This window comes from Marmota flaviventris, chromosome 10, assembly GCF_047511675.1.
Source record: "Marmota flaviventris isolate mMarFla1 chromosome 10, mMarFla1.hap1, whole genome shotgun sequence".
In the NCBI taxonomy this organism is placed as follows: Eukaryota; Metazoa; Chordata; class Mammalia; order Rodentia; family Sciuridae; genus Marmota; species Marmota flaviventris.
Genome location: NC_092507.1, coordinates 13,304,120 through 13,327,978, shown reverse-complemented (window position 1 = coordinate 13,327,978; position 23,859 = coordinate 13,304,120). Strand labels below are relative to the sequence as shown.

Here is a 23,859-nt window from a genome sequence, read left to right as displayed (position 1 = left end):
GAGCAAGGATAAGAGACAAACTAGACCGCATTGAAATTAAAGCCTTTGTCCTTCAGGGGACGCCACCAAGCAAGCAAACTGAGAGCCACAGAATAACAAGAAAAAACGTAAGTAAATATCTGATGGGGGACTTGCTTCTAGATTAAAAAAAAACTTAGAACTTAATATTAAAAAGACAAGTAACCTGATGGAAAATGACCAAAGGATCTAAATCAGTATTTCTCCAAAGACGGTAGGTCAGTGCCAAGAAAGGGACGGTGCTCTATGTTCCTGGACGTGAGGAAAACGTAGACCCAAACCACAATGAAGTAGCACTTCATATCTAAAATGATGACTTGACTTAAAAGACAGACAATAATAAGTGTTGGCAAGGATGTGGAGAAGTTGGGACCCTCCTAAGCCACTCGTGGGACTGTGAAATGGGTCAGCCGCTGTAGAAAACTGGTCACTCATTCCTCAAAGGGTTAAATGCAGACTTGCCATTTGACCTAGTAATTCTACCCTAGGTATGTAGCCTGGAGAATTGAATTCACTCAACAACTTCCACATGAATGTTTACGGCAGTGTTAGTCATGATCATGAAAAGTTGGAAACGACCCAATGTCCGACTTCCACTGATGAATGGTAAACACATGTGGTCTATCCACAGTGGAATATTATTCAGCAGTGAAAAGGAATGGAGTCCTGATCCCACACTTCAACATGGATAAGCCTTGAAAACATGAGAAGTGTGAGAAGCCAGTCACTAAAGACCACATTTTGTATCATCCACTTTATATGAGACACCCAGAACTGACGAATCCATAGAGAGAGAAAGAAGAGTCCAGGTTTCCTAAGACCAGGGGGGACAGGGACATGCAGCTGGGGAGTGACGGTTAATGGATACACCTTTTCTTTGGGGAATGATGAAAATATCCTAAAGTTGGAGGTGTGTTTCAATCCTGTGAATAGGGTGAAAGTCCCTGAATCATACGCTTTCAATGAGTCAATTATGTTATATTAGTATCTCAATAAAAACACTTTCTAAAAGTATAAGGGATGCTAAAACCCCACCCCCAATAAAAATTCAGAATATACTGAAAAACAAACAAACAAAAAACAAGAACATGCCACGTGTGTTACCATCTATTCTCGGGGTGGGGGGGGGCTGTGACCCCTGGCTGGGGGTTTGGAAAGATCTGGTGCAGTGTGGTGCACTCTGGCCTCAGGTTCCAAATGTCTACTGCACCCGCCAAGCTCACGTGGAAGCCTCCAGAAGAGAGAGAAGGGGCCCTGAGATGGAAGGTCTCCTCAGTGCTTATCAACGTGAGCCTGGACCCCTGCTCCAGGTGCATGGCAGGCTGGTGAGCACGCTGGGGACGTGGCAGGTGACATGCGCCTGGTTTCTTCATCTGTCAGAGGGAAACCGGGGGTAACCGCCCGTCAGGATCTTTGCAAGTTGTTTAATGAGTCAACACGGGGAGTGCTTAGCACAGTGTCTGGCTATCAGAGAAGCACGAGGACAGGTGGCCCGTGTCATTGGGAGCACAGAGCATGTCACTGAATCCTGTTCTGCTACGTCGTGGGCTGGAATCGTGTCCCCAGAAAAGCATCTGGACGTTCTGGGCCTGGACCCTGTGCGTGTGGCCTCACTTGGAAACACGGTCTTTGCAGACGTGACCGAGGTGAGGTGAGGTCTTGCTGGATCACAGAGGGTCCTGATCCAGTGACAGGTGTCCTTATGGACAGGAAGTGTGGACAGAGTCGGCCCCTCAGGGAGGCGGCGATGACCGCAAAGGCAGAGGCATCCACAAGCCGAGGGAGGCCAAGGACTGTCACGGCCACAGGGAGAAGGAGCAGGGTTTCAGGCTCAGGCTCCCCGGCTGCGAGACGTATTTCCCGAGTCAGGTCACCGGGTCCTGGCCATTTGTCCCCGCACCCCTGGGAGACGAACACGTTCACCAAAGTAGTTCATTCTGCGCGTCTCACCTCAAGCCACCTGCCCTGGCGGGGCGAGTCCCCCAGGTGGGTCCCCTCTGGGCCCTGGACTGGACCAGGGCGTGGCCCCGGGACACAGCTCAGGAGGGAGCTGTGGAGCCATTTGCATGAACGGGTGAGGCCCATGAGGTGACCTTGTCTGAGTGTCACCTGCTCTGAGCTGCCTCACTGACCACCTGGTTTCCAACAGCCCCACGTCCCTCTGGTTGTCCCCTGGCTGTTGGTCACCTGTCCCCCTTGTGCCCTGCCCGAGGACCCGCGTTTTCTCCTGCCTGGTTCTGGCTGCGGCCGGGTGCGGGGGCAGGGCCTGGGGGCACTGAGGGATGAGCGCGGGTCGAGGTGCCCGGGCACGAGGCGCAGGCCACGGTGGACATGGACAGAAACACGTTCCTTTCCGGAAAGGAGGTCAGCACTGGGCTGTCCGCGTCAACTAGGATTTGCAGCTGGCCCGCTGGCCCCCGGGGCAGGGGTAGTGGATGAGAAATAAATAGGGACTGGGGCCCAGAGACAGAGGGCGTCACCCCTGTCCCCTCCTTCCCCCCGCCATGGACAGACCCCAAAGGGCAGAGAACCCTGTTGGCCACGGGAGACCTTGGGCACCGAGTGCTCTCAGCCAGAGCCCAGTCCTCACGAGGTCCCCCTCTCGAACACCCCGGGCCTTATGCTCAGTTGACATTTGCGTGACTAAGAGCCTTTATGTCAAATGGGGGTGTCCCCTTGGCAGTCACGGTGGCTCTAGGGGCATCGGCTCTGGCTCAGGCAGACCTGATGGGACCCCCAGCTCTGTCCCTCACGTGGCTGGTCCCTTACACTCCCAGAGCCTCTGTTCCGTCACCTGTGAATCTAGGATGACCACGCCCGGGACCTGGTGCGGGTCACGTGACTGCCTGTCACCAAGCACAGGGCCGGGCAGGGCAGGTGGCAGAGAAGCACTTTCTGGAAACCACAGGAGCCACGGCTCAGCCTGGCGTGGCCGGGGGTGGAGAGGCCGCCCTCGTGACATTTAATTGCTGGTCACTGTGCGCCCTTAGCCTGCTCCCCCTCCCTGCACGCCCCAGAGGCACCTGGGCGGTCCTTGCGTGACTGTCCATGGGGTGTCCAGGGCCAGCACGAGGCTCTCAAATCGGCTCACAGTTTATTGGCAGCTCAGGGGAAAGCGTTTTCAGGGCTCATGCAGCACACACCCCCGGTGTCACCCAGGGCTCCCGGTGTCCTTCCCCCCCACACAGTGGGCTGTCACAGGTGCGAAATGACAGTGGCCACTGCGTTTTCATCTTCACCCGGGGCCTCTGCAAGTGGCCACGGGGGCCAAGAGCCTGGCTCCTGCACGTCCCCCCGGGTGGCCCTGGGCTCGCCCAGCTCCTCTGCTGCCCTGGCCACCGCCCTGGGCACCAACCCTTGGCCTCCAGCTTGGGTGGGGCTGCCTTGTCCCACCACTGGGCGCCCCCCTTGGCTCTTGTGGGAAATATTGTATGTGAAGGAAGAGGAGGTGGAGGCCGGAGGGGAGGACGATGTTTGAACCTTTACCTGATGGGATCACGTTCGTCACAGGACCTACTATGTATCAGTCACCCAGAATGCGCCAGGCCCTGGGCCCAGGACATTCTGCTGTGTGGATGACCTCACTGAGCCTCCGCCGGCCAGGCCTGGGCTCCTCTGAGCTGCCTGGGCAGGGGCTCCGGGCGGCTCCTCCTCAGGCCGGCCACGGACGACCGAGAGGCCGCGCGAGACTGCGGTCAGCCCCTCTGCTGCCCGTCCCGGTCACCGCTCTGGACCTTGCTGAAGGATGAGCCCGTGGCTCTGGGGCCAGGAGCAAGTCCTTCCCCGCCCTGGGCCGCAGTCTCCTTGTCTGTGATGGGGGAGAACATACGGCCATCGTCCCCGGGTATCTGCAGGGAGTCCCTTCCAGGACGCTGTGCGGATGCTGGAATCTCCAGATGCCCAAGTCCCTTATATAAAGTGACGTTAGCATCTGCATTTAACCCGTGCGCACTCAAGTGTCATCTCTGATCACTCATGATTCCTAATACAAGGTCGCACTGCGAGGACAGCTGCTTCACCGTGTGGTTCAGGGAACGCTGACAAGAAACAGTCCTCATGTGGTCGGTGAAGACACAATTTTTAGAAAACATTTTCAGTTCACAGTTGGCTGCATCTGCGGGCGCAGAGCCCCAGGGCCACCTGACACCCAGCTGGGGCTGCACCCAGGGCCGGCGGCATGCGTGATGGGAAAGCCCTCTGGAGCAGGCCCCCTGGGCGCGGGGGGCCGGGCTGCCCTGAGGACCACCCAGCAGGTTCCGGCGCCCTCTCCAGGGTCGCGCACCAGCCCCGGACACCCTGGCGGAGGAGGCAGAGCGCGGGCATCGGGGCTTCTGGGGAGCCAGGGCCCACAAAGCTGTGCTCCCTGAAATGTCCACTCCCCAGGCTGCCGTGAGCCAAGGCCACGACCAGAGGCCAGAGAGGCCGCCACGGCCCTGGACAGGAGCAGGCTGGCGGGGATGACGGGGAGACAGTCCCCCCAGCAGGAGCGCGAGCTGGGCGAGGAGACAGGCGCCTTGTCTGTACGAACAGTGGGGAAACTGAGGCCAGGGAGGATGAGGAGCCTGAGGTCACACGGCGCAGCTGGGATTTGGACCCAAAGCAGGATGTCCCCAAATCTGTGCTAGAGAGACAAGGGACACCCTCCTGTGTGGGATCAGGTGAGGTGGGGGCTGGAAGAGGAAGGAGAAACAGGGGCCGAGTCACAGGTGGAGAGAGAGAGAGAGAGAGAGAGAGAGGGAGAGAGAGGGAGGGTGGTGGGGGGCCACCAAGATAGAGGCTTAGCGTCTGGCCACGGTTTCTCAGTTTGGTCCCTGGCCAGCAGCGTCAGCGCCCCGGGCCCTGTGAGGCCAGCCGCCCTGGCTGTCGGCCCTGCTGAGTCGGGGCTGCCGGTGGGCGCGGCCATCTGGACTCCAGGGTTCTGACGCGTGACGCTCACACTGGAGAACCGCTGGCTCCGATCAGGGACTCTGGCCCCTGACAGCTGGAAGGACCCAGCAGGTGACTTTCCCTCTCTGAGCCTCGGTCCCTGGGGTCACGGGGACCAGGATTCTAAATAGCAAGATGCGTGAAGCCAGAGCTCAGGCACCGTTGGGCACGTCCCAGGGAGGGACAGGGGCGTGCCAGCCCTTGCACAGGGTCCCTTGGGCACCATCAGCAGGGGCTTTCCTGCCCTGTCCGGGGGCAGCTGGGCTGGGAACGGCAGTGACCTCTGAGCAGTGGATCAGCCAGAGGGTGACGGTGAAGGGCAGGTAGAGTCCCGCCCTGGGTTTCCAGGGCCGGCCTTGCCCTCTCTGGGACTCCAGGGTGGAGCCCAGGGGCTGAGTCCCTGGCCCTGCCCCTCCTGGGCCTCCTGCAGAGCCTGCTGGGCCCCTCGGCTGCCCCCTGAGTGGAATCTCGGCTGTTCCTCCCTCCCTGCTGCCTCCGTGGCCGCCACCTTAGCAGACTCCAGACCCCACGTCAGCGACAGGGAAGGAGCTGGCTCAGCCAGGAGCACACACCTGCTCCAGGGACATCAGGCCAGCTGTGCAACCTGGGCCAGCCCCCACGACCTCTCTGTGCCTCCCTCCGCATTCTCACCTAGCACATGGGGTGATAAACTCCACTGCATCAGAACTGGGAGGAAATTTGGATTCTCTGGTCCGAGTCCCACTCTGCACAGACGCTACAGAGGGCAAGTGCCCTGCCCAGGGTGTCTTGGTGGCACAGTGGGGTGGGTGGGCCTCACAGAGGAGGCTGCTGTGGAAGACTGGCCTTGCTCGCAGGCACCGTGAGCAAAGCTCACCGTGAGCGTCTGCACCGCTGGCCCAGGAATCAGGGTGCCTGGGGTCTGGCCATGATTGACCACGTTGAGTGGATGTTATGCCAGGCAGCCCCACGCCAGGATGCTCCAGATTTCCTCACCTAAGGCAGGCCAGCCTTACTCTGTACGTGGGACAACCCTGAGCCCCCTGATAACATAGGAAGGTTTTGTGATCTCTGCTGTGTGACCTTAGGCAAGTTGCTTGCTTACTCTGAGCCTCTGTTTCTGCATCTCCAAAATGAGGCTCATAACAGTAGTGACTCAGTACTCTCAGTCCTGTTAGCCACGACACGTGCCAAGCACTTAGCTTAGTGGCCTCAGAAAGGCCTCTGAATCTCTCCTCTGCAAACTAGCCACAGCCCACCTGCAGGGACCCTTTCCGTCACCCTGCCACATTTTCCTCTGGTATTTATCAGAATCACTGCGCTGACCGCTCAGGAATGTGTTTTATGCCTCCTCGTTCACTGAGTACAGCTCCCTAAAAGCAAGAACTTTGTCCTAGTAAAAGTCTGCGTCTTCTGGGCACCGTGTGGTGGCAAATGCCTGTAATACCAGCTACTTGGGAGGCTGAGGCAGGAGGATCCTAAGTTCAAGGCCAGCCTCAGCAACTTATGAGTCCCTGAGCACTTAGCCAGACCCTGTCCCCAAACCAAAACTGAAACAAACGGGGGTCGTGGCTCAGTGGTTCAGTGCCCCTGAGTTCAATCCCTGGTACCAAAAACAACAACAACAACAAAAACCCCACAAAGTTGTGCCCATCACCTGGCACATAGTAGGTGCTCAGTAACTATTTGATGAACAAGTGGTTGGGTTCATGTGTCTCTGCCTGGAGCCCTGACGGAGCAGGCTGGGCTTGGTTCCTGGCCTGGTCCCCTGGTGTGGCCCCCCAGGGCTGCGCCCTGAGGACATGTTCCTGAATTAGAGGAGCGTCCAGCAAGGCCCCCTCCTCACGCCCGGCTCCACCAGGGGGGAGCAGCGTCCCTCTGGAGGCCTGGCCCTTTGTGCCCTTTGTCCAGTGGTCCCAGGACAGCAGACTCGCCGCAGAGCTGAGCTGGGGTCCCAGGACGCACCTGGCCAGGGCACGGAGCTGGCCACTGGGTCAGAGGCCTGGGATCACAAAGGGGGAAACTGAGGCTGGGGTGGGGTCCGCCGGCCCAGGGACGCAGTCAGCCAGGGACGGACACCAGTGTTCTGAGGAGGGTGAGGATGGACGGGAACCAGGGACCCCGACACCTAGCCCAGGGCGTTTCTAACTCATCACGTGGTCCTCGGACACCTTCAGAAGGGCCGGGGGGCAGGAGGGCGCCCGGGGTGGGCAGGACCCTCACCCATGTCAGGTGTGCCTCGTGGCTGAGGTGCTGCCTCTGCTCCAGGAGACCCCGGTGTCCTCCCTGTGGAGCGCCCTGCACCCGGGCTTCCCTGTTCTCTCGTCCTCGGCCAGGGCAGGTGCTCCCACTGCCTCGGGCTCAGGCTCAGCACCCCCTCAACCCCGGGTGCTCCATGAATGGCCCCTTGGCCTGCGTCCCTCCCCCATCCTGCAGAGCCTGCGACAGCCTGCTGCCCCGACCCCTCTCTCCTCCTGTGGTCACTCGCCCACTCCTGTGTCCCAGGCAGCCGGCTGGAGCCCCCCATGGGGCACCCCCAAGGATCCAGAGCCAGGCTCAGCCTCAGGGCACCCACAGCTTGGGGTCCCAGTGCTGAGAGATGTCCCTAAGGGGGGACTTGGAGGCAGGGCCTCACGGTCACCCCTGGGCATGGCCTGGTGTCTCCCCCAGTGCTCCCAGACCTGTACAGCAGGTGTGTGGCCGGCGGTCCCCAGGGCGCGCATCCCCCCTCCCCCCCTCCTTCTGGGACCCCGGGGCCAGGGCCCTGCACTCACCCATGACATTGAGGAAGATGTTGCCTGAAGCCAGGACCACCTTCTCCCTGGTGGCCCGGTCGTAGATGCCCACGTGGCACTCATAGGGACCGTTGTCTGAGATCCGGACCTCGGGCAGCCTGCGGGGAGGCAGAGGACAGGTTGAGGACAGGATCCTGTGCCGGGCGGGAGGACAGGCACACGTATGGAAGCCCCACTGTGTGCAGGCCCCGTGCTCTGTGCTGCGGGGGGCCAGGTGGGGACCTGTGCTGAGCTGGAGCCCCCCTGTGCCCCGGGGACCTCAGAGCAGTGGTTTAGCTGTTGGGCTGGTGACACAGGTGCTCACCGGCTCCATGATATGCCCGGGCACGGGGTCCGGGACCCAAACCACCAGGACCCCCTTCCGCTTAGGAACTGGTTTCCCCTCCATCAACCAGAAACCGAGGTGCAGGGGGTCCTCATGGCCCCCACCCAAGTGGCTAAGAGCCAGGAGGAGTCTGTGTTCCTGCTCCACACTGCCACCGGCACCGGACCCCAGTCCTGGGGACATTCCCATCCCGAGGAGCCCCCATCATGAGCGCCCAGGAGGCTGGGAAGCCCCAGGCCCTGCACGAGGGCGTGGCAACGGGCTCTCTGAGCCGGGACCAGGGGCAGTGGGCCCCGCCTGGGGCACTCAGACTGGAGAGATCCCAAGACTTCTCCAGACTCTTCCTCTAAGAGGCCGGAGAGTCCATGCCGTGGGCTCCGATGCACCTCCGCTACCTACACAGCCCAGCAGCCAGCAGGGGTGGGGGTGGGGAGTGGGGTGTAGGTTTGGGTGGGGGAGGGGAGGGGGGAGGGGAGGGGGAGGAGCGCGGCAGAGCTTCACTGGTGCCCATTGCGCTCTGGACTCGGTCCTCTTCCCGAGCTGCATGCTGCCCTCTGCTTCTCCCTTTTCTTCCAGCGATTCAGACGCGGTAGGAACGTTCTCACTTACAGAGTGGAAGAACAGGCCGTGGATGGGATTGGCCCTCGGCTGTCCTTGGGTTCTGGATCTTTCTCGGGGGCTGCAGGTCAGATCAAGTGGACCCCCCAGGTGTGGTCTTTCCCGTCTCCTATTCTGGAAAGACCCAGCTCTCCCTGGCGGTCCTGACCCAGTCACCCGGGGACGCAGGCTGTCCCTCTCTGGGTTTCCCTTTTCCTGAAGTGGAGGTGACCCCTCACAGGACATTTGGAGTGGAGTACCAGGTGCCCGGGACTTCTGTAAACCAGGACGCTGTGGATGGGCACAGGGCCGTGACGTGTCCGGCGTCCTCTGCTGTCCTGTGGGCAGAGGGAGCTCCTGGCACGCGGGCCCTGGGCACTGACAGGCAGGAGCCTCGGCCTGAAGTCACTCTGGGTGGGTGACCTCCAGCAAGTCCCAGCTGTCTGGCTGCAAGTTAGAGGACTCAGTAGGACTTCCGGGGGGCCGGCCCGGGGGCCTGTCAGGGAGCCAGGAAGGAGGCCAGCTGGGCTCGGCGCTGGGAGGCCTTCCTTCTCGGCTCTCGGGGGTCCTCCCCACCTGCCCAGCCTCCCACCCGTCTGTTCTGCTGGGCAGGGTGACCTTGGCCTCCCCGGGAGTCGCTCGTTTTCTGTCCCCTGTCCTTGTCTTCCTGCTCCTTGTTCCTCAGGACTCACTGTCCCCCATCCCGCTGCCACCCCCACATGGGGGCTCCCAGGGCCCCTCCCTCCCGTGCACATTAGCATCAGCAGCTTCGACATCTGGTCCCCCACTGAGGGCTGAAGAATGGGGGTGTCGTTCCCATCAAGGGAAGAACTTGGTGGAGGCGAAGCTGCCACCTCCCCCTCCCATCCTCCCACAGAAAGCACTGTGACAGTGGGAACAGCAGGGGACCATCTCCCCTGGGGAAAGATTCTCTTTGTTTGTAACTCTGTTAGACTGAAAAAGTAAGTCTCTGGCGGCACACGGTTACTGAGTGACAGTCACCTAGAGTGACATGTTTTGGCGACACTCGCGGGTGTCTGTTAAGAAGTAACCTGCTTCAGTGACTTTCGTAGGAGACAGGGTTTCAGGGGCGTGTAAAGAAACAGGCTCAGGGGACCCGCGTGGCTGGCAGCTCCGAGGTGATGTCATAAGATGGTAATGACACAGTTGACACACAGGTGCATGCGTGCAGGTAACTGCCACATGGGTGACAAACGCAGATGTGTTCGTGATAGCAGCGCAGGTGACATGTTTAGGAATTGCCACACTGATGACACGCTCAGGTGACAGTAACATAAGCAATATGCTTGGGTGACACGTGTAGGTGACACGGCACAGGTGGTAGGGAAGACAGCTCGGGGGACACCTGGACTGACGCTTGAGGAACAGACACTTCCCCAACACTATTTCTGCAGCCCCCCCACCCCGCCCCTCCCATGGGGCTCTCTGGCTCCAGAATGGCCCTGCCTGCCAACACCCAAGTCACACCCCGGCGCTTTCTGGTTTCCACACTCCCCAGATACAGTCGGCCACCAAGTCCTGGTGCTCTGCCTCCTAAAAAATCCCACCTGCCACCCCTTTTCTCCCCTGCACAGGGGACCCCCTCTATCCCCCCTGAGCCAGTCACCTGGTGGAAAGGGATCTTTTCAAATGTACAGGGGATCGGTGGGCTCCTGACCCAAGTGGCTCCAAGGCTTCTTCTGCTCTTGATAAAGGCCAGCCACCCACAGCCCTGGCACAGCAGCCCCAGGCCCCTCCCTGGGCCTCCTCCCCTGCCCCAGGCTCAGAGGCCCTCCCTCTGTCCAGCCTGCCCTCTGCCGAGCGCCAGTTCTATGAAGACAACGCTTTGATTTTGGATAGTCCTGGGATTAGGGGAGAGTCGCAAGTCATGCCGGGCCTGTTCTGTCCACCCGGAGCCACCTTGGTGTCCAGGCAGCCCCCTCCCGCGGCAGCAGATCTAGGCCTCCTGGATCTCAGCCAGGTCTGGGCTTTGATCTGGGCCCATCCGCCTCTTCTCAGCGCCTCGCCTCGTGCAAATCCGAGATCCCGCCTTCCCTGTCTTCCTCCTAAGTGGATTAAGTGGCCAGAGTCTCCTTCCCAGGCTGAGTGGCATTGATCTGCATGCTGGCTGCAAGGCCTTCCGCAGGCGGCAGGGACCCCAGGGGGTGGGAGGTGGCCCCCTCTCCTCCGCGATGGGCTGAGATCAATACACTATTAATAACTGCAAAGGTTTCTGGAGAGATCGGCGTAATGCAGTTTAGCGGCTGGGGTTTACCAACACTGGCGGCGTCTCAGAAGGGCGAGTAATTGTGTTTTTGAAAAGCTGGACACAGGAAGAGCGGGGGCCCGTTGGCTGTCCCCGCTGGCCTGTGTGTCTGCCCAGGTGAGGCCATGCCACGGCTGCTGGCCGAGGCGTGCGGGCCTGGGGGCGGGACCGGGGGCCATCCTCATGCCCCTTGTACACCACACCTGGGGCTGAGCCAGGGAGAGGCCGGAGGGACAGAGGGCACAGGATCGGCCGTGGCCTGTGTGCCTTCGCCCGGGCTGTCGGCTTGCTCGGGACCTCTTCCCCTTCTCGTCCACGTGGGGAGCCTCCAGCCATCTTTCTGAGCAGTAGCTCAGTGCGGTGGGTACAGGCGCAGACTGATCCGTAACGCCTCCCACCCCAGACCCAGTCCTGCTTTGTGACCCCGAGAAAAATCACATCCCAGTGTGAGACCCGCCATGGGGGGGCCTGTTGGGAAGAGGAGAGGGGAAGTCCAGGGCGTGGCTCAGCCCGTGGCGTAGGTGACCCTGGCCGCAGAGCTCTGTGGGTGCCACATTGGGGCCCCCTCCACCAGGCAGGCTGCCCTGATTGCTCTGCCCTCTGTGTCTAGAGCTCATCCCGGCTGTGCCCACATCCGTCTGGAAGCGCCTACCTGCACCTTCCAGGCTGCGGTGGGATCCACTCTCCCAGGCCGGGAGCTCCCCAGGGGAGAGCTTGGCCCTGTGGCGGGATCCAGGGGCGCCTGCGGTGAGAGGAGTCCTGGAAACCCCTGGGCCAGCACTGGGAGCCCTGGCCCTGGACTCCCCCCATCACTGGGAATCTGGAGAGTCGGCCTTCACCTTCTGCCGAGAACCCATGCCTACATTAATGCCCATGCAAAAGCCCTCGGAGCCACGCTGGCGGCTGTGGGCGCCCGCCATCTCCTCCCCCACATCACTGGCCCGGCATCTGGCCAGCTCGTCAAGGGGACGAGGCCCTTTGGCTCCTCTGAGCTTCTGTTTCTCCGTCTGATAAACGGGTGCAATAGTAACTGTCCGGTGCGGATCTCCGCGAGCCCTGCCCACTGCCCGCTGGGCATGCTGGGCTGCGTTCCGGGCACCCCATGGTTGGTTGCTACAGCACGACCACGGCAACAGGGAGCATCCCCACGGTACAGACGAGGAAACTGAGGGACAGGGAAAGGAGGTAACAGCCGAGGTCGCAGAGAGAGGAGGTGGGTGCCCAGATTTGAACCCACGCCTGACGGGTGCCGACGCTGGAACGTTCTCTGCCCTCCCCAGGCGTTGCCCCGGCCCCTCCTCTGCCAGCAAATCCGTGTGGCTCTCTGGCATCTGCCTGCGCCTGCGCCTGCCCCTCTCCTCCTGCCTTTGGGAAGAGCCCTGATCCTTTGGAATGTGCTGCAGGGCTTGGGAGCCAGGTAGAGCCCTGGGAAGGTGGGAAAGTTAGTCTTTGTCTTACTTTTCTTGCAATGCTGGGAATCGAAAGATCCAGTATTTGACTTTTGCTGTGACCGAATGCCTGTGGGACTGAGCCTGGCCCGTGGCGGGGGGCCCGCCGTACCTCCCCCCACCCCACTAATTGATTCTATTTTTTAAACTAATCATAAGCGCCAGCCACACACCAGGCACTGATTTCGACGCTGAGCACATCGTGAGGAGAGACAGTCGAGCTTTATGTTGAATGGCAGCACCACGGAGTGGTCTTTCCTATCACCTCGGCCCTTAGAGGCAGTAGGCTGGACATTAATTACCTGACCAGGATCAAGGTCATCGTGACATAGGTCACTCTCATTTGCTGGATCTTGGGGGTCTTGCCATGTGTCAGGTTAGCTTTCTGCAACGCTAACGTCTCCTGGGATCTTCTCCTTTTTTTCTTGCTTTGTTTTAAAGTTTGCTTACAGTTTATTGCAGTATAACTGACGAGACAATACACTGTGCATACTTAACATTTACACATTTGATGAGTTTCAACATATTGGAACCATTGCCTCAATCAAGATGAGGAATACCTCCTCCTCCCCAGAAGCCTCCTCCTGCCCTTTTGTAATGCACCCCCCACCCTTTCTGATCTGCTTTCTGACACTAGAATCATGTTTCCCGGGATGTTATATGAATTGTATCATATAGTGCATGCATTTTTTTGTTTGGATTCTGTGCTCCATTACTGTAACAAAATGCCTGAGATAATCACTTTTTTAAAAGGGAAAGGTTTATTTTGGCTGTCTCAGAGGTGTCACCCCATGGTTGGTTGGCCCCGTTGCTTTGGGGCCTGTGTCCAGGGAAGCAGGTGGCCATGGACAGAAAGAAGAAGGGTCTGGAGTCCCACTATCCCCATCAAAGTTTGCCCCAGTGGATGACCTAAGATCCCCCCCCCCAAGCCCACTTCCTCTAGTTCCCACCACCTCCCAACAGGGCCAAGCTGGGGACCAGGCCTTCACCACACAGACCTCTGGGGGACGTGCAAGGCCTGAGCTGGGTCAGCTCTTCCCCTCGGTGGTGGCTGGGCATTCAGGGACGCGGGGGCCTTTGTGGATGGTTTGCTGAGGTCCTCCTGCTGGGTCTCGCTGCTCACTCACCCACCGATGGGCACGTGGGCTGCTCTCAGCGTGGGTCACTAGAAACACAGCTGCCACCCGCTGCCCCATGTGGACCCCAGCTTTCAAGTCCCTTGGAGAGTGGCGTGGCTGGTGTCTGACGCTGCGGGCTGTTTTCTAAAGTGACTTCCCAGGGCCTGTGGGCCTCCTCTGACTCCGGCTCCCCCAGGGCTGCCCTCCAGGGCCAGCCCAGTGGGAAAGGGCTCAGGGCCCGGCTGTCGCCATGAGAAATAAAGAAGCAGGCGCTGGAGAGGGAGCTAGGATTCCGTCCCCCATTCCTGCCTCTGTTCCCTCCAGAGCCTCCGTCTCTGTCTCGGTTCCTGCCACCAGTTCCCTGTGAGACCCCCCCCCCCCAGGCTGCCCTGTCCCATCCCGCCGCCAGAGTGACCCAGCAGCGGCCATGAGGATCCAGTCTGTCCTTTTCCATTCACCCAAGGAGCCAATCCAAGCCGTGCGACTGCGAGTCAGACCTGGCCCCGGTCCAGGAAGGAGGAAGAAAGGGACAGATGGAGGGTGGAGAATGGCGGGTGGCCGGCAGCTCTTGCCAAAATCCAGCGACCGAATGCGGAGGCTCTTCAGGCCCCGACTTGTATCCTCCACCCTATCTAAAAGGCATTTTGTGATCCAAACGTCTTCATTTGTACCCAGCGTCCCTCATTCTGGGCGAGCAGAGAGGCTTCAGGTGGAGATGGGTCCTTTGAGGCTCGGCTTTAATGAAGAGATGAGAGAGACTTTTCATTTGTTTAACTATTGTTCTCATGGAAACCGGCTCCAGGGCCCAGAAGGGCTCCTCTTGCAAGTAGGTTAGCCCCGCCCCCCGCCATCCTATTAGCCCAGCGCCGCCCTCCCCCCTCCCCCGCTGGAAGGACCCCAAGTGTGAAGTCAGGAAACTGCTCCTGCCTCGACCCGCCCCCCCCACTGGCTGCCCCCTCCCCGCGTCCCATTTCTCCCTCCCGGGAACCTGCTCCTCTCCAAGTGCCGGTCGCGTCCTCCGATGCGGGGGCAGCATTTGAGCAGCCTGCAGCCTCCGCAGAGCCGCGAGGCTCAGTAATAAAAATGGCCGTAAAGCCTCTGGCTGCCCTGGGTGCTGCTGGGGTGTCTGCTAATAAGACATTTGGAAAAGGTCTGCTGCTCTGTGGAAAAGGAGGGTGCCGATGTCTCTGCGCCCCACCCTTGTCCCCGTGCCACCCGCAGAGCCCGGCTGGGGTGGGAGTCATCCAGCTGTGCCTGCCTGGTCCAGTGGCCCAGATACGTCCATCCCAAGCTCGGGAAATGGGAGGAGAGCAAGCCCCACAGGTGACTGGAGGTCGGTGGCCTGGCGATGGCTCAGGAGCCCTGCACAGAGGCCGTGGGTGGGCAGTAGGTGTGCGGCACCCACAGCTGTCTGACTTGGTGGGCCCAGGGCTCCAGGAGCCAGGGGAATCCCCTGCCCTTTTCCCACCCAGAGCTGAAGAGCTTGGGTTCGACTCCCCAGCTCCTGGGGAGGCTGGGACGGGGGGAGGCTTGGCCAGGGGCTCTGGAGCAGCCTGTTTTCCCCAGGGCCTTTAGGAAGCCATCAGTGTGACCGTCACCCCCTTTCCACCTGAAAGTGGCTTCCTTCATGAAACTGCCCCAAGGGTACGAAACGTCTGTGTCATCTAATCAAAGGCAGTGCCAGCCCCCTCTGTCCCCACCTTCTGAACACCCTTCACCCCCAGGGAGGCTCAGGGACCCATCCCAGGCCCTGCCCTGCACTTCAGGAGACCCGCGGGTCCAGTCTCCACCTTGAGAGGGGCCCCCTGTGCTGGGCGGGCAGGAACCGGGCTCCGGACCCCCTCGGGCCTCCAGGAAGCCACGCGCCGACTCCCAGGCCCCGGCCGCTGTGTCCTGGCCATAGGAGACCTTGGCCTGAGGCCTGGGCCAGGGAGAGGCCACCTGGAAGCCCCAGCTTCTGCGGGGAGGGTGCCCTGGAGATGCCCCCTGCGGCTCATCAGCGGGCACCTGGCCAGGGCCCGTTTTCAGTGTGGGAATCTGCCGCTCAGAAAAGCCAAAGAGCCCAGCTTGGGGTTCCCAAGGCCAGGAGGCTAGTGACGGGGACTTGGGCGATGACGGTTTGGGGTGGCTGGGCCCCTCGCCTCTGGCCCTCCCTCCCGCTCCCTGCCCCTCCGGCCCAGGCCTCTCCTTCCAGCCTCTCGCGGCTGCCATGGAAACCACTCCCTCCCGGCCTGGCGGATCCCCTGAGCCCTCACTGCAGGCCGCTCACCCCGCGGGGTCCGGCAAGGGCGGGGAGCCCGGGGTTCCTTCGCCCTCTTCTTCCCTGGATGCCCTCCTGGCCCCGTGGGCACAGGGCATGGCCCACGTGGACCTTAGAAAAAGACTCTGGGCAGAGGTAGGCAGCTGGCCAGAGGGGGGTCAGGTGGAGGAGCTGGCAGGGACCAGGTGGGAGGGCTGAGGGCGCGGGCGGCGGTCTCCCTCCTTCCCCTTGAGCCGGCTCCGTCCTCTGCAGGAATCTCCCTTCCGCCCCGCTCTGGGATGGCAGGTGAGGCGCAAGGCCAGCCCTTGGAGGCAGCCTGCGGGCAGCTGGAGAGGCCCTGGAGGGAGGAGCCTGCCCCGGCTCCCGGCCTCCTCCTCCAGTTACCCTCCTCTCCTCCAGTGAACCTGGCCAGGCCCTTGCTGTGTGCAAGGGTCTCGTGCGGGACCCTGGGCCACTCGGCTCGGCCTCCGCCTCACCACGGGTACTTTTTGTTTGTTTGTTTAATTTTCTGGCAAGTTCTCACTAAGTTGATGAGGCTGGCCTCAAACTTGGAATCCTCCTGCCTCAGCCTCCTGAGTCGCTGGAATTGCGGGCCTGTGTCACACGCCAGCCAGGAGACACTTCAGAACGGATGTCATTCAACCCTCACCAAATACCCTCTACCACGCGAATAATCAAAGTGGCCGATGCCCTTCCCCCGGGAGCCAGATATCCCCAGCTTCAAGTGCCAGAGTCAGTGGCTAAGGACAGGTTATCTAAGGCCCGCGCCTCAGTTTCCCCACCTGTCAACAAGGTTGTCACTTCATCCAGAAAACCCCATGACACAGGCCGTGGTGCTGCCCCGACTGATGTGACGGAGGCCCAGGAATGCTCTTTGTGACTGTTAGCCCAGGTCACTTGGGGCACAGCTGGGCCTCACCCTGACACTGGTCCGGGTCCGTGCCTGCTCTGGTCTCACTGTTAGGGACCCTGCAAGATTCAGATGGGGGCCCCTGGCCACTGTGCAGGCTCGCGGAGCCTGTGGGGGCCGCCAGACGGGACCTGGCCCTTATCCAAGAGCCCCCAGAGGGGCCTCACGGCCTCCACCTCAGGAGGGCCAAGCACTTTCTGACCCACTGAGGAAGACGGCGCTCGGGCAGGAGGCAGGTCCCCACCAGGCAGAGAAACCGCTGTGACCTTGACGTCCCAGGACCCAGAACGCGGCCAGGGGAGCCTGCTGTCCCTCGCGGCCTGGCGTGTGGTCTTCTTTCGCGGCCCTTACGCACTAGGACGAGGCCCTCGCCCAGGCCCATGCTTTTGGGGGTGGGTGGGCGTGGGAGTGGCCCTGGCACCTGCGAGGTCCCTCCACGGGTCAGTGCAGAACGGAAACACTGCTTTGAACTGGAAAGAGTGGCAGGGGACGAGCGGACGGAGGCGGGGCGCTGAGATCTTGGCGGCAAGGACCCGGCTCTGGGCCTCCCACCAGCCACAGGAGCCCGGGGCCCGGGGCAGGGTCCCCTTTTTCTACAGGAGCCACATTTTCCCTGGAAGCAAAGTCCAGGAAGAATCTGTCGTGTGTGTCCTCCTGATGGGACACCCAAGCACCCAGAGGCCAGACTGCACACTCACAGTTGGAGGAAAGGATCAGAAAGGCTCAAAGAGGTGGCTCTTGACCCCTAGAAAGCAGACGGCCGGCCACGCTCCGCGGTTCAGAGACGCCCCGTCTGCCGGGGGCTGAGCCGGCCTGGCCCACCGTGTGGCTGGCCACCAGCCCAGCTTCCTGCAGGGAGAGTCGGGGTGAAGTGGCTTCCAGCCCAGGACGGTCTATCATTGAGTCCTGCGATGGCCGGGGGAGATCAGAAAGACAGACCTTATTCCACAGACTAGGAAACTGAGGCCCAGGGAGGCCAAGCAATTTGTCCGAGGTCACACAGCGAAGGCCTAGGGCTGGAGCTCAGGCCTGTGGGGCCCTAGGGGCCCATCAAGAGGATGCATCAGCTGAGAGCGGCTGGAGACCTCTCTCCTTTGAGATGACCCCGGGGACAGCCGCAGCGCAGGACCAATTAGAACGGTCAGGGTAGAGCAGAGCTTCCCTCCCTCCCCGTGCCAAGCCGCGGCTGGGCCTGGGGACCTGCAGGCCAGTTCCTGGGTGACCCGGGGCCGAACCCGACTCCCGCTGCCTCATCAAAGCCGAGCTAAAAACAGCTGCACTTTGGCAGCGGAAATGGGAAGCTCCCGGCTCCCTCTTAAGGCTCTTAAACAGGTCAGCCCACCCCGAACCCGAGCCTTCAATCTAGGTTCGCTCAAAAAGTAGGGCACGCTGATTAGGTCTCCCCGTCCTGAGCTACGTGGGGCTGGCGGCCGGGAAAGGCAGGCCAGGGCGCCCAGGGCCACCGCGGAGAGGAGCCAGGAACCAGCCTCTCCCAGCAGCCTCTTTGTCAAAACAGAATTAAAATGCCTGGACGCCTGCTGGCCCCGAGTCCTGTCCAAGGTAATAGGTATTTATCTTAGCCTGCTCGGCTCTGGGCTCCCTGCCACGGGGATCCGGAAACTGGAGGGAGGGCGCTTCCTAACCTGGCTCTCACACTCGGCACAGGGCCCGGCGCTTAGAGGAGAAGGCGGCTCTGCTCGCTCTTCATTCATTCCTTGGATACATTTTTTACTGAGCACCTACTATGTGCCAGGACCGGTCCTAGGTCCTGCAGACGTGAACCGTGGTGGAGCCCACATGCTGGCCGAGGGAGACCGAGGGAGATTTAAAAAACGCAGCAAGTCCGTGAGGACAGGCATGTTTAGGAAACGAAGACTCGTCGGGGCCGGAGAGGACCAGGTGGAGGCCGGTGCTTAGATCTTAGATCAGTGTCTGGGAAAGGCTTCGGGGAGGAGGCAGCACTGGACCATGACCAGAAGAGGGGAGGGAGGTGGCCGTGGGACCCCGGGTGAGGAATGGACGCACGTCACTAGGCACACGGACACCATCATATTGACAGCCGGGGGACAACTTTAGAAGACGAAGGACAGTCTACCCAGGAAGTAACAGAAGCCGAGAGGCCAAGACAAAGTCAAGCCTCGTCCCCAGCCTGTGAGGAGCGGACGCTCCCTGCCGCGGGTCCTCGTTCTTTAAAGACGCAGGCTGAGCAATCCCAGCCCCCAAGTCGGGAATCTGAGAGGCGCAGGAGTCTGAGACGTTTTGAGCATCAATATGACATCAGGAGAGGAGAGTCCCACATGTGAAACCTCGTTTCACGCACGAAATTATTAAAAACATCGCAGCGAGTTACCCTCGGGCGACGTGCCTAAGTGTGTCTGAAACATAAATGAGATTCCTCCCCAGACGAGGGTCCCATCCTCAAGATCGCTCATGTATATGCAAATATCCCAGGCTCTGAAAAAGTCGGGGATCTGGAGCAGCTGTGGTCCCCAGGGTTTCAGAGGACAGCTACTCAACCTGTGGTTACCCAGAGAGTTAGCGGGCCACCTGGCTGGCGCGAGTAAAGAAGGTATTTCCCAGCAACCCTTGCAGCAGGAGGGCCGTGTGATGAAGTCCTGGCGGAGGGGCTGTAAGTCGGGTACCTGGTACAACTTCCTGAAGGCTCTCTAAAGGAAGGAGTGTGGCCTGCTTCCCCTTTCCCTTCTGTTGGCTGGAATGTCACCTATAGGCAGGTGCTGCTGCAGCCTTCTTAGACTTGGAGGAAAGCTTGGAAATAAAGGACATCATGAGGGAAGAAGCCGGGGTCCCTGACTCCGTGGAGTCCTGGGTGGCTTGGACGGGCCATCTGGGTCTCTCAGCAGAGAGGAGAGCACATTTTTGTCTCGTTTAAGACACAAGTGTTTTGGATTTCTGTTGCCTATAGTGCAAACGAGTCCTGGCCGTGGGGAATGCAGGTGTCACTCTCTGGCTTAAATCCAGACACTATTTATGGTTGTTTTTTATTATATTCTGGGAATAACCAGAAAGAAAAATGAAGTCACATCTTCAGCTTTTTAAAGAGAAGCCGACACAATATGGATGGGTACGTGAATGCTCTTGATTTTCAAAAATTTGTCATTGATTTAACAGAAAACTGATTTTTAAGAAGTCTTTATATATGTATGACTTTATTTTATTTATTTTTATGTGCTGCTGAGGATCGAACCCAGGGCCTTGCACGTACGAGGTGAGCGCTCTACTGCTGAGCCCCAGCCCCAGCCCCAGCAAACTGATTTTTAATTTAAAAAAATTCAATGTGGGTCAAACGGAGCTTGTTGACCGGCCTGTGAGCCCGTGGCTTGTGAGTGAGGCCCGGGGGGCGGGACAGCCAGGAGAGGCCGGGCCATCTCGGGCTCAGAATTGATCCTGCCGTGGAAGAGCTGGGCGCGGGTGGTCACCTCCAGGTGCAAGGTCCCATCCTAAGTCCCCGTGGGTTCAAACTCCTGGGACAAGCCTGTGGCTTCTCACCAAAGCCAGAGAAACCGTCCCCGCAAAACACACGCACGCACGCACACACGCCCACACAGGCACACACGCACGCCCACACTTGCATGCTCATGCACACACGCACGCACGCACACACGCACACACAGGCACACACAGGCACACACGCACGCCCACACTTGCATGCTCATGCACACACACCCAGCACATCGTGCACACTTCCTTGCCCCGACGGCGGAGACGGGCTGGGGAGTGAGCAGCGGCTTGGCAGGCCGGGGCCTTGGAAGGCTCACATCACCATCAACCCAAGCCGCCACCATCTGTTCCTTCTGCTGACTGCCAGCGTGAGGAGATGTGTCCGGGTGGTGCTGGGGGTGAGGAGAGGGAAGGGAGCCATCGTCCATTCCCCCGTGAGTTAGGGAGGGTCTCGGTGCCCTCCCTGGTTCCCAGTGATGCCGCCCAGAAAATGCCCTGGGGTGGTGTGGCTCGACGTCCTGGCCGGGGGTCCCCACGCCCGCTGCGGCCCAGGTGACCTTTCCCACCGTCCTCCAGACCCCATGAGAGCCTGCGGGTGACGGGGCACCGGGAGCACGGACGCCGGAGCCCAGCTGGCTCCTCCCGACCCACTCCCCTGCTGACGCTGTGTGGCCTCGAGCAGTCGCACCCCCACTCTGTGCCTCCATTGCCACCTTAAAGTCTGGGTGACCACAGGATCCTTCCCGTGGGCTCTGGAGGATCAAGTGGGAAATCCACGGACGTACTCAGGGCGGCCGCTGTCGGAGGTCCTCAGGGGCCCGTGGCGTCACCGTCACCACACCCGCTTGTCTTGGTGTTGGTGCTTCCTTCTGTCACCTGCTGTCCTCCTGCTCTTGGAGAAGCCTGGATAGGGACGTGGGTTCAGAGATGGGGGACGGGGAGGACCCGGAGGTCTCAGGACCGTGGACTCATCGAGGGGCACACTGAGAACCGGGGCAGGGGCAGCTTCGGACCCCGGGCTGAGCGTCTGCATTTCTCAACAGTTCCTGCTGTCCCCGACTTTGTCCCTTAGGTCTGGTGGCCCTGATTCTCAGAGCTGGGGAGGGTGTGGCTTAGTGGCTGGGAGCACAGCCACTAAGGTCTCAGCCCTGCCACGAGGGGGCGCTGTGGCCAAGGACAGGTTGGAACCTTCTTCCCCAGTCTCCTCTCCGGGACATTAGGCCACAGGGACGTCCTTTCCCTCAGTGTAACTCCAGAACTCCTTCTCTGTGGTCCTGGCTCTGGCCACGCCCATGCCGGGAAGGAGGGGACATGACAGCTCTGCTCTGACAGAGACGGAGGACTCCAGGGCACCCTGCCCCACTGTCCTGCGTCATCGCCTGGCAGAGCCAGGCCCAGTGACGGGCATGGCTGACAACCCCTCTGCCTCTGCCGTGTCTCTGGTTTGGGGCTGGCTCTGGGTCTGGGTTTCCCATCAGGAGCTCTGACTTCCAGAAAGGGAGCCTGAGGGGCCCCGGGAATCCCTGCACCCGCTTGCTTCTGACCTGACAGTGAGCGGTGTCCCCAGGCCAGGAACCGCGGGGGCTTCCACCTGTCACCACCTCAGTCCATCCCCCCCCATGCCCCACCCACTCATCCATTCACCATCCACCCACCATCCACCATGCACCCCCCCATCTATCCACCAACCACCACCCACCCATCGATCCACCATCCACCACCCACCCACCAACCACCACCTCTCGTCCATCCACCATCCATCTACCATCCACCCATCACCCACCACCCACTCGTCCATCCACCATTCACCCACCATCCATCTACCCATCCACCATACACCATCTACCACCCATCCACCATCCATCCATCCACCCACCATCCACCACCCACCCATCCATCCACCCACCATCCACCACCCACTCATCCACCCACCATCCACCCATCACCCACCACCCACTCGTCCATCCACCATTCACCCACCATCCACCACCCACCATCCATCCATTCACCACCATCCCCCCCACCTCCATCCTCCATCCCTCGCCTCTCCACCCACCCACCCACCCATGCACACGATGCACCTGCAGTGCCTGCCCCCCGCCACTCAATGACGGGGTGATCACCAGAGAGACGACAGAGACAGGCTCCATCCTGGCCTCATGGACCCCACTTCCTGGTGCTGCCGACGGGTGGAGCTGGCCCCCTGATACGAATTTGATTGACAGGTCTCCTGAGACACGTGGGGTGTGGTGGGCGTGACGGCAGAGGACCTGACCGAGCTACACTGGAAGGTCAGGTGACGCTTCCCAAGGACAGGACATGGGAGCAGAGGTGTGGAGAAGAGACCCAGCGGACGAGGCATCGTCCCCCGGAGGCCCCGTGGGAACAGCCGGGGAGGCTGGGTGGCCCAGGGGTCCCACTGCGAGACCCTCTCGTGCAGCCCCCCCCGCCCACTAAACAGCCACAGGCCCCTGGACACGCCGCCTGACCTCGCCCCACGGTGGCCTCCTCCTGGAATGCTGTCCTCCTGTCCTTTGTCCAGTCTGCCCCTGGCCACCAACCACCGACTCTGATAAGCCTCCCAGGCCCCTTCCCCAGCACCTCCACCAGCCAGGACAGGGGACACACAGGGACTCCCAGGGCCCCAGCCCCCATCTCACCACAGAAATGCCCCTGAGCATGGACACACCTGCTGGCCAGTTCGTCCCCTCCCCGGCCCTGGGCTGGGCCCTGAGGGCCTCCCGCAGTCCGAGTTCCTAGCCCAAGAGAGGCCCAAGGCTTCAGCCTCCGTCCCCACTGGCTGGTCCTAGCTGTGCCCGGGGGACTCCGGGTGGCCTCATGCAAGGCCGGTGCCCCCCCCTCCTGCCCAGAGCGCACCCCGGCAGGCCCCTGGGCAGACCAAGGGAAGCCCCCGGAGGCCGCGGGAGGGCCTGGCCCACGGTGCCCGTCAAGGGGCCTGGATAAGCGTCAGCCCCACGGTCAGTAGTGACTCGGCACAAGTCACCCTGAGGCAGGAAGGAGGGAGTGTGGCCTCCACCCAGGGACCTCTCGGCCGGGCCCCACTGGAGGCAGAAACCACCCCCAGACAGTTTCTTTGTTTAAAAGAAAACCCCGACCCCTGGGCTGCGCGGGGGCTGGCGTGAGAATGGGTTTATCAAGGTGGTTTTCAGTTCCCCGTGATTCAAAATAAATAGTCAATTTGGTGTTTATGGAGTGAGTTATGCCCATTAGGGACACGGTGGGCCAAGGAGAGGTGGCCAAGGAGAAATCGGGGAGACTGGCCCCGCGTGGGAGTGATCACCCGAGGCCCCGGCGCGCGGTGAGCTTCCCATCCGTCTAATTTATTGTTTATCAGCTTTAAATGGTGAATAGAGAAAGGTGCCCCCGCGGCCTAACTGGATCAGGGCCCAGTTTTCACGTCTCCCCTGGATGGTCGTGTCCCCACTATGTGGCCCCGGGGACAACTCAACGTGTCCGGGTCGCAGAGTTCCCGCCTGTTCAATGGGACGATGATAATGGTTCGGGGCCCCAGGTAACCAGGACGGATCCCAGAACGGTTCCCCGTGGTCACCCTGGAGCCCAGCGCCACGCCCGTCCAGCGCAGGCTCCCAGCTCACTGTGGGACACAGCCAGGACCCAAGCCCGGCTGAGGCTCAGCACTTGGTCACCACCGACCGCCCGTCTCCCGGGCCAGCCCTGAGAACCTCCGTGCCTCACTTCAGCCTCAAAAACACGCCCCACGGCCAGTGCCCGTGAGC

General features: G+C 60.8%; 1 protein-coding gene across 1 annotated transcript in view; it reads right to left on the bottom strand.

The window, feature by feature from the left end:
* The window catches only part of Igsf21 (immunoglobin superfamily member 21), a 179,014-nt gene that overhangs the window by 25,891 nt on the left and 129,264 nt on the right, over positions 1-23,859 (bottom strand). Inside the window, exon 4 of the mRNA XM_027951960.2 lies at positions 7,698-7,816. Within this exon, the coding sequence (XP_027807761.1) occupies positions 7,698-7,816 (119 nt within the window). The remainder of the gene's footprint in view (positions 1-7,697; positions 7,817-23,859) is intronic.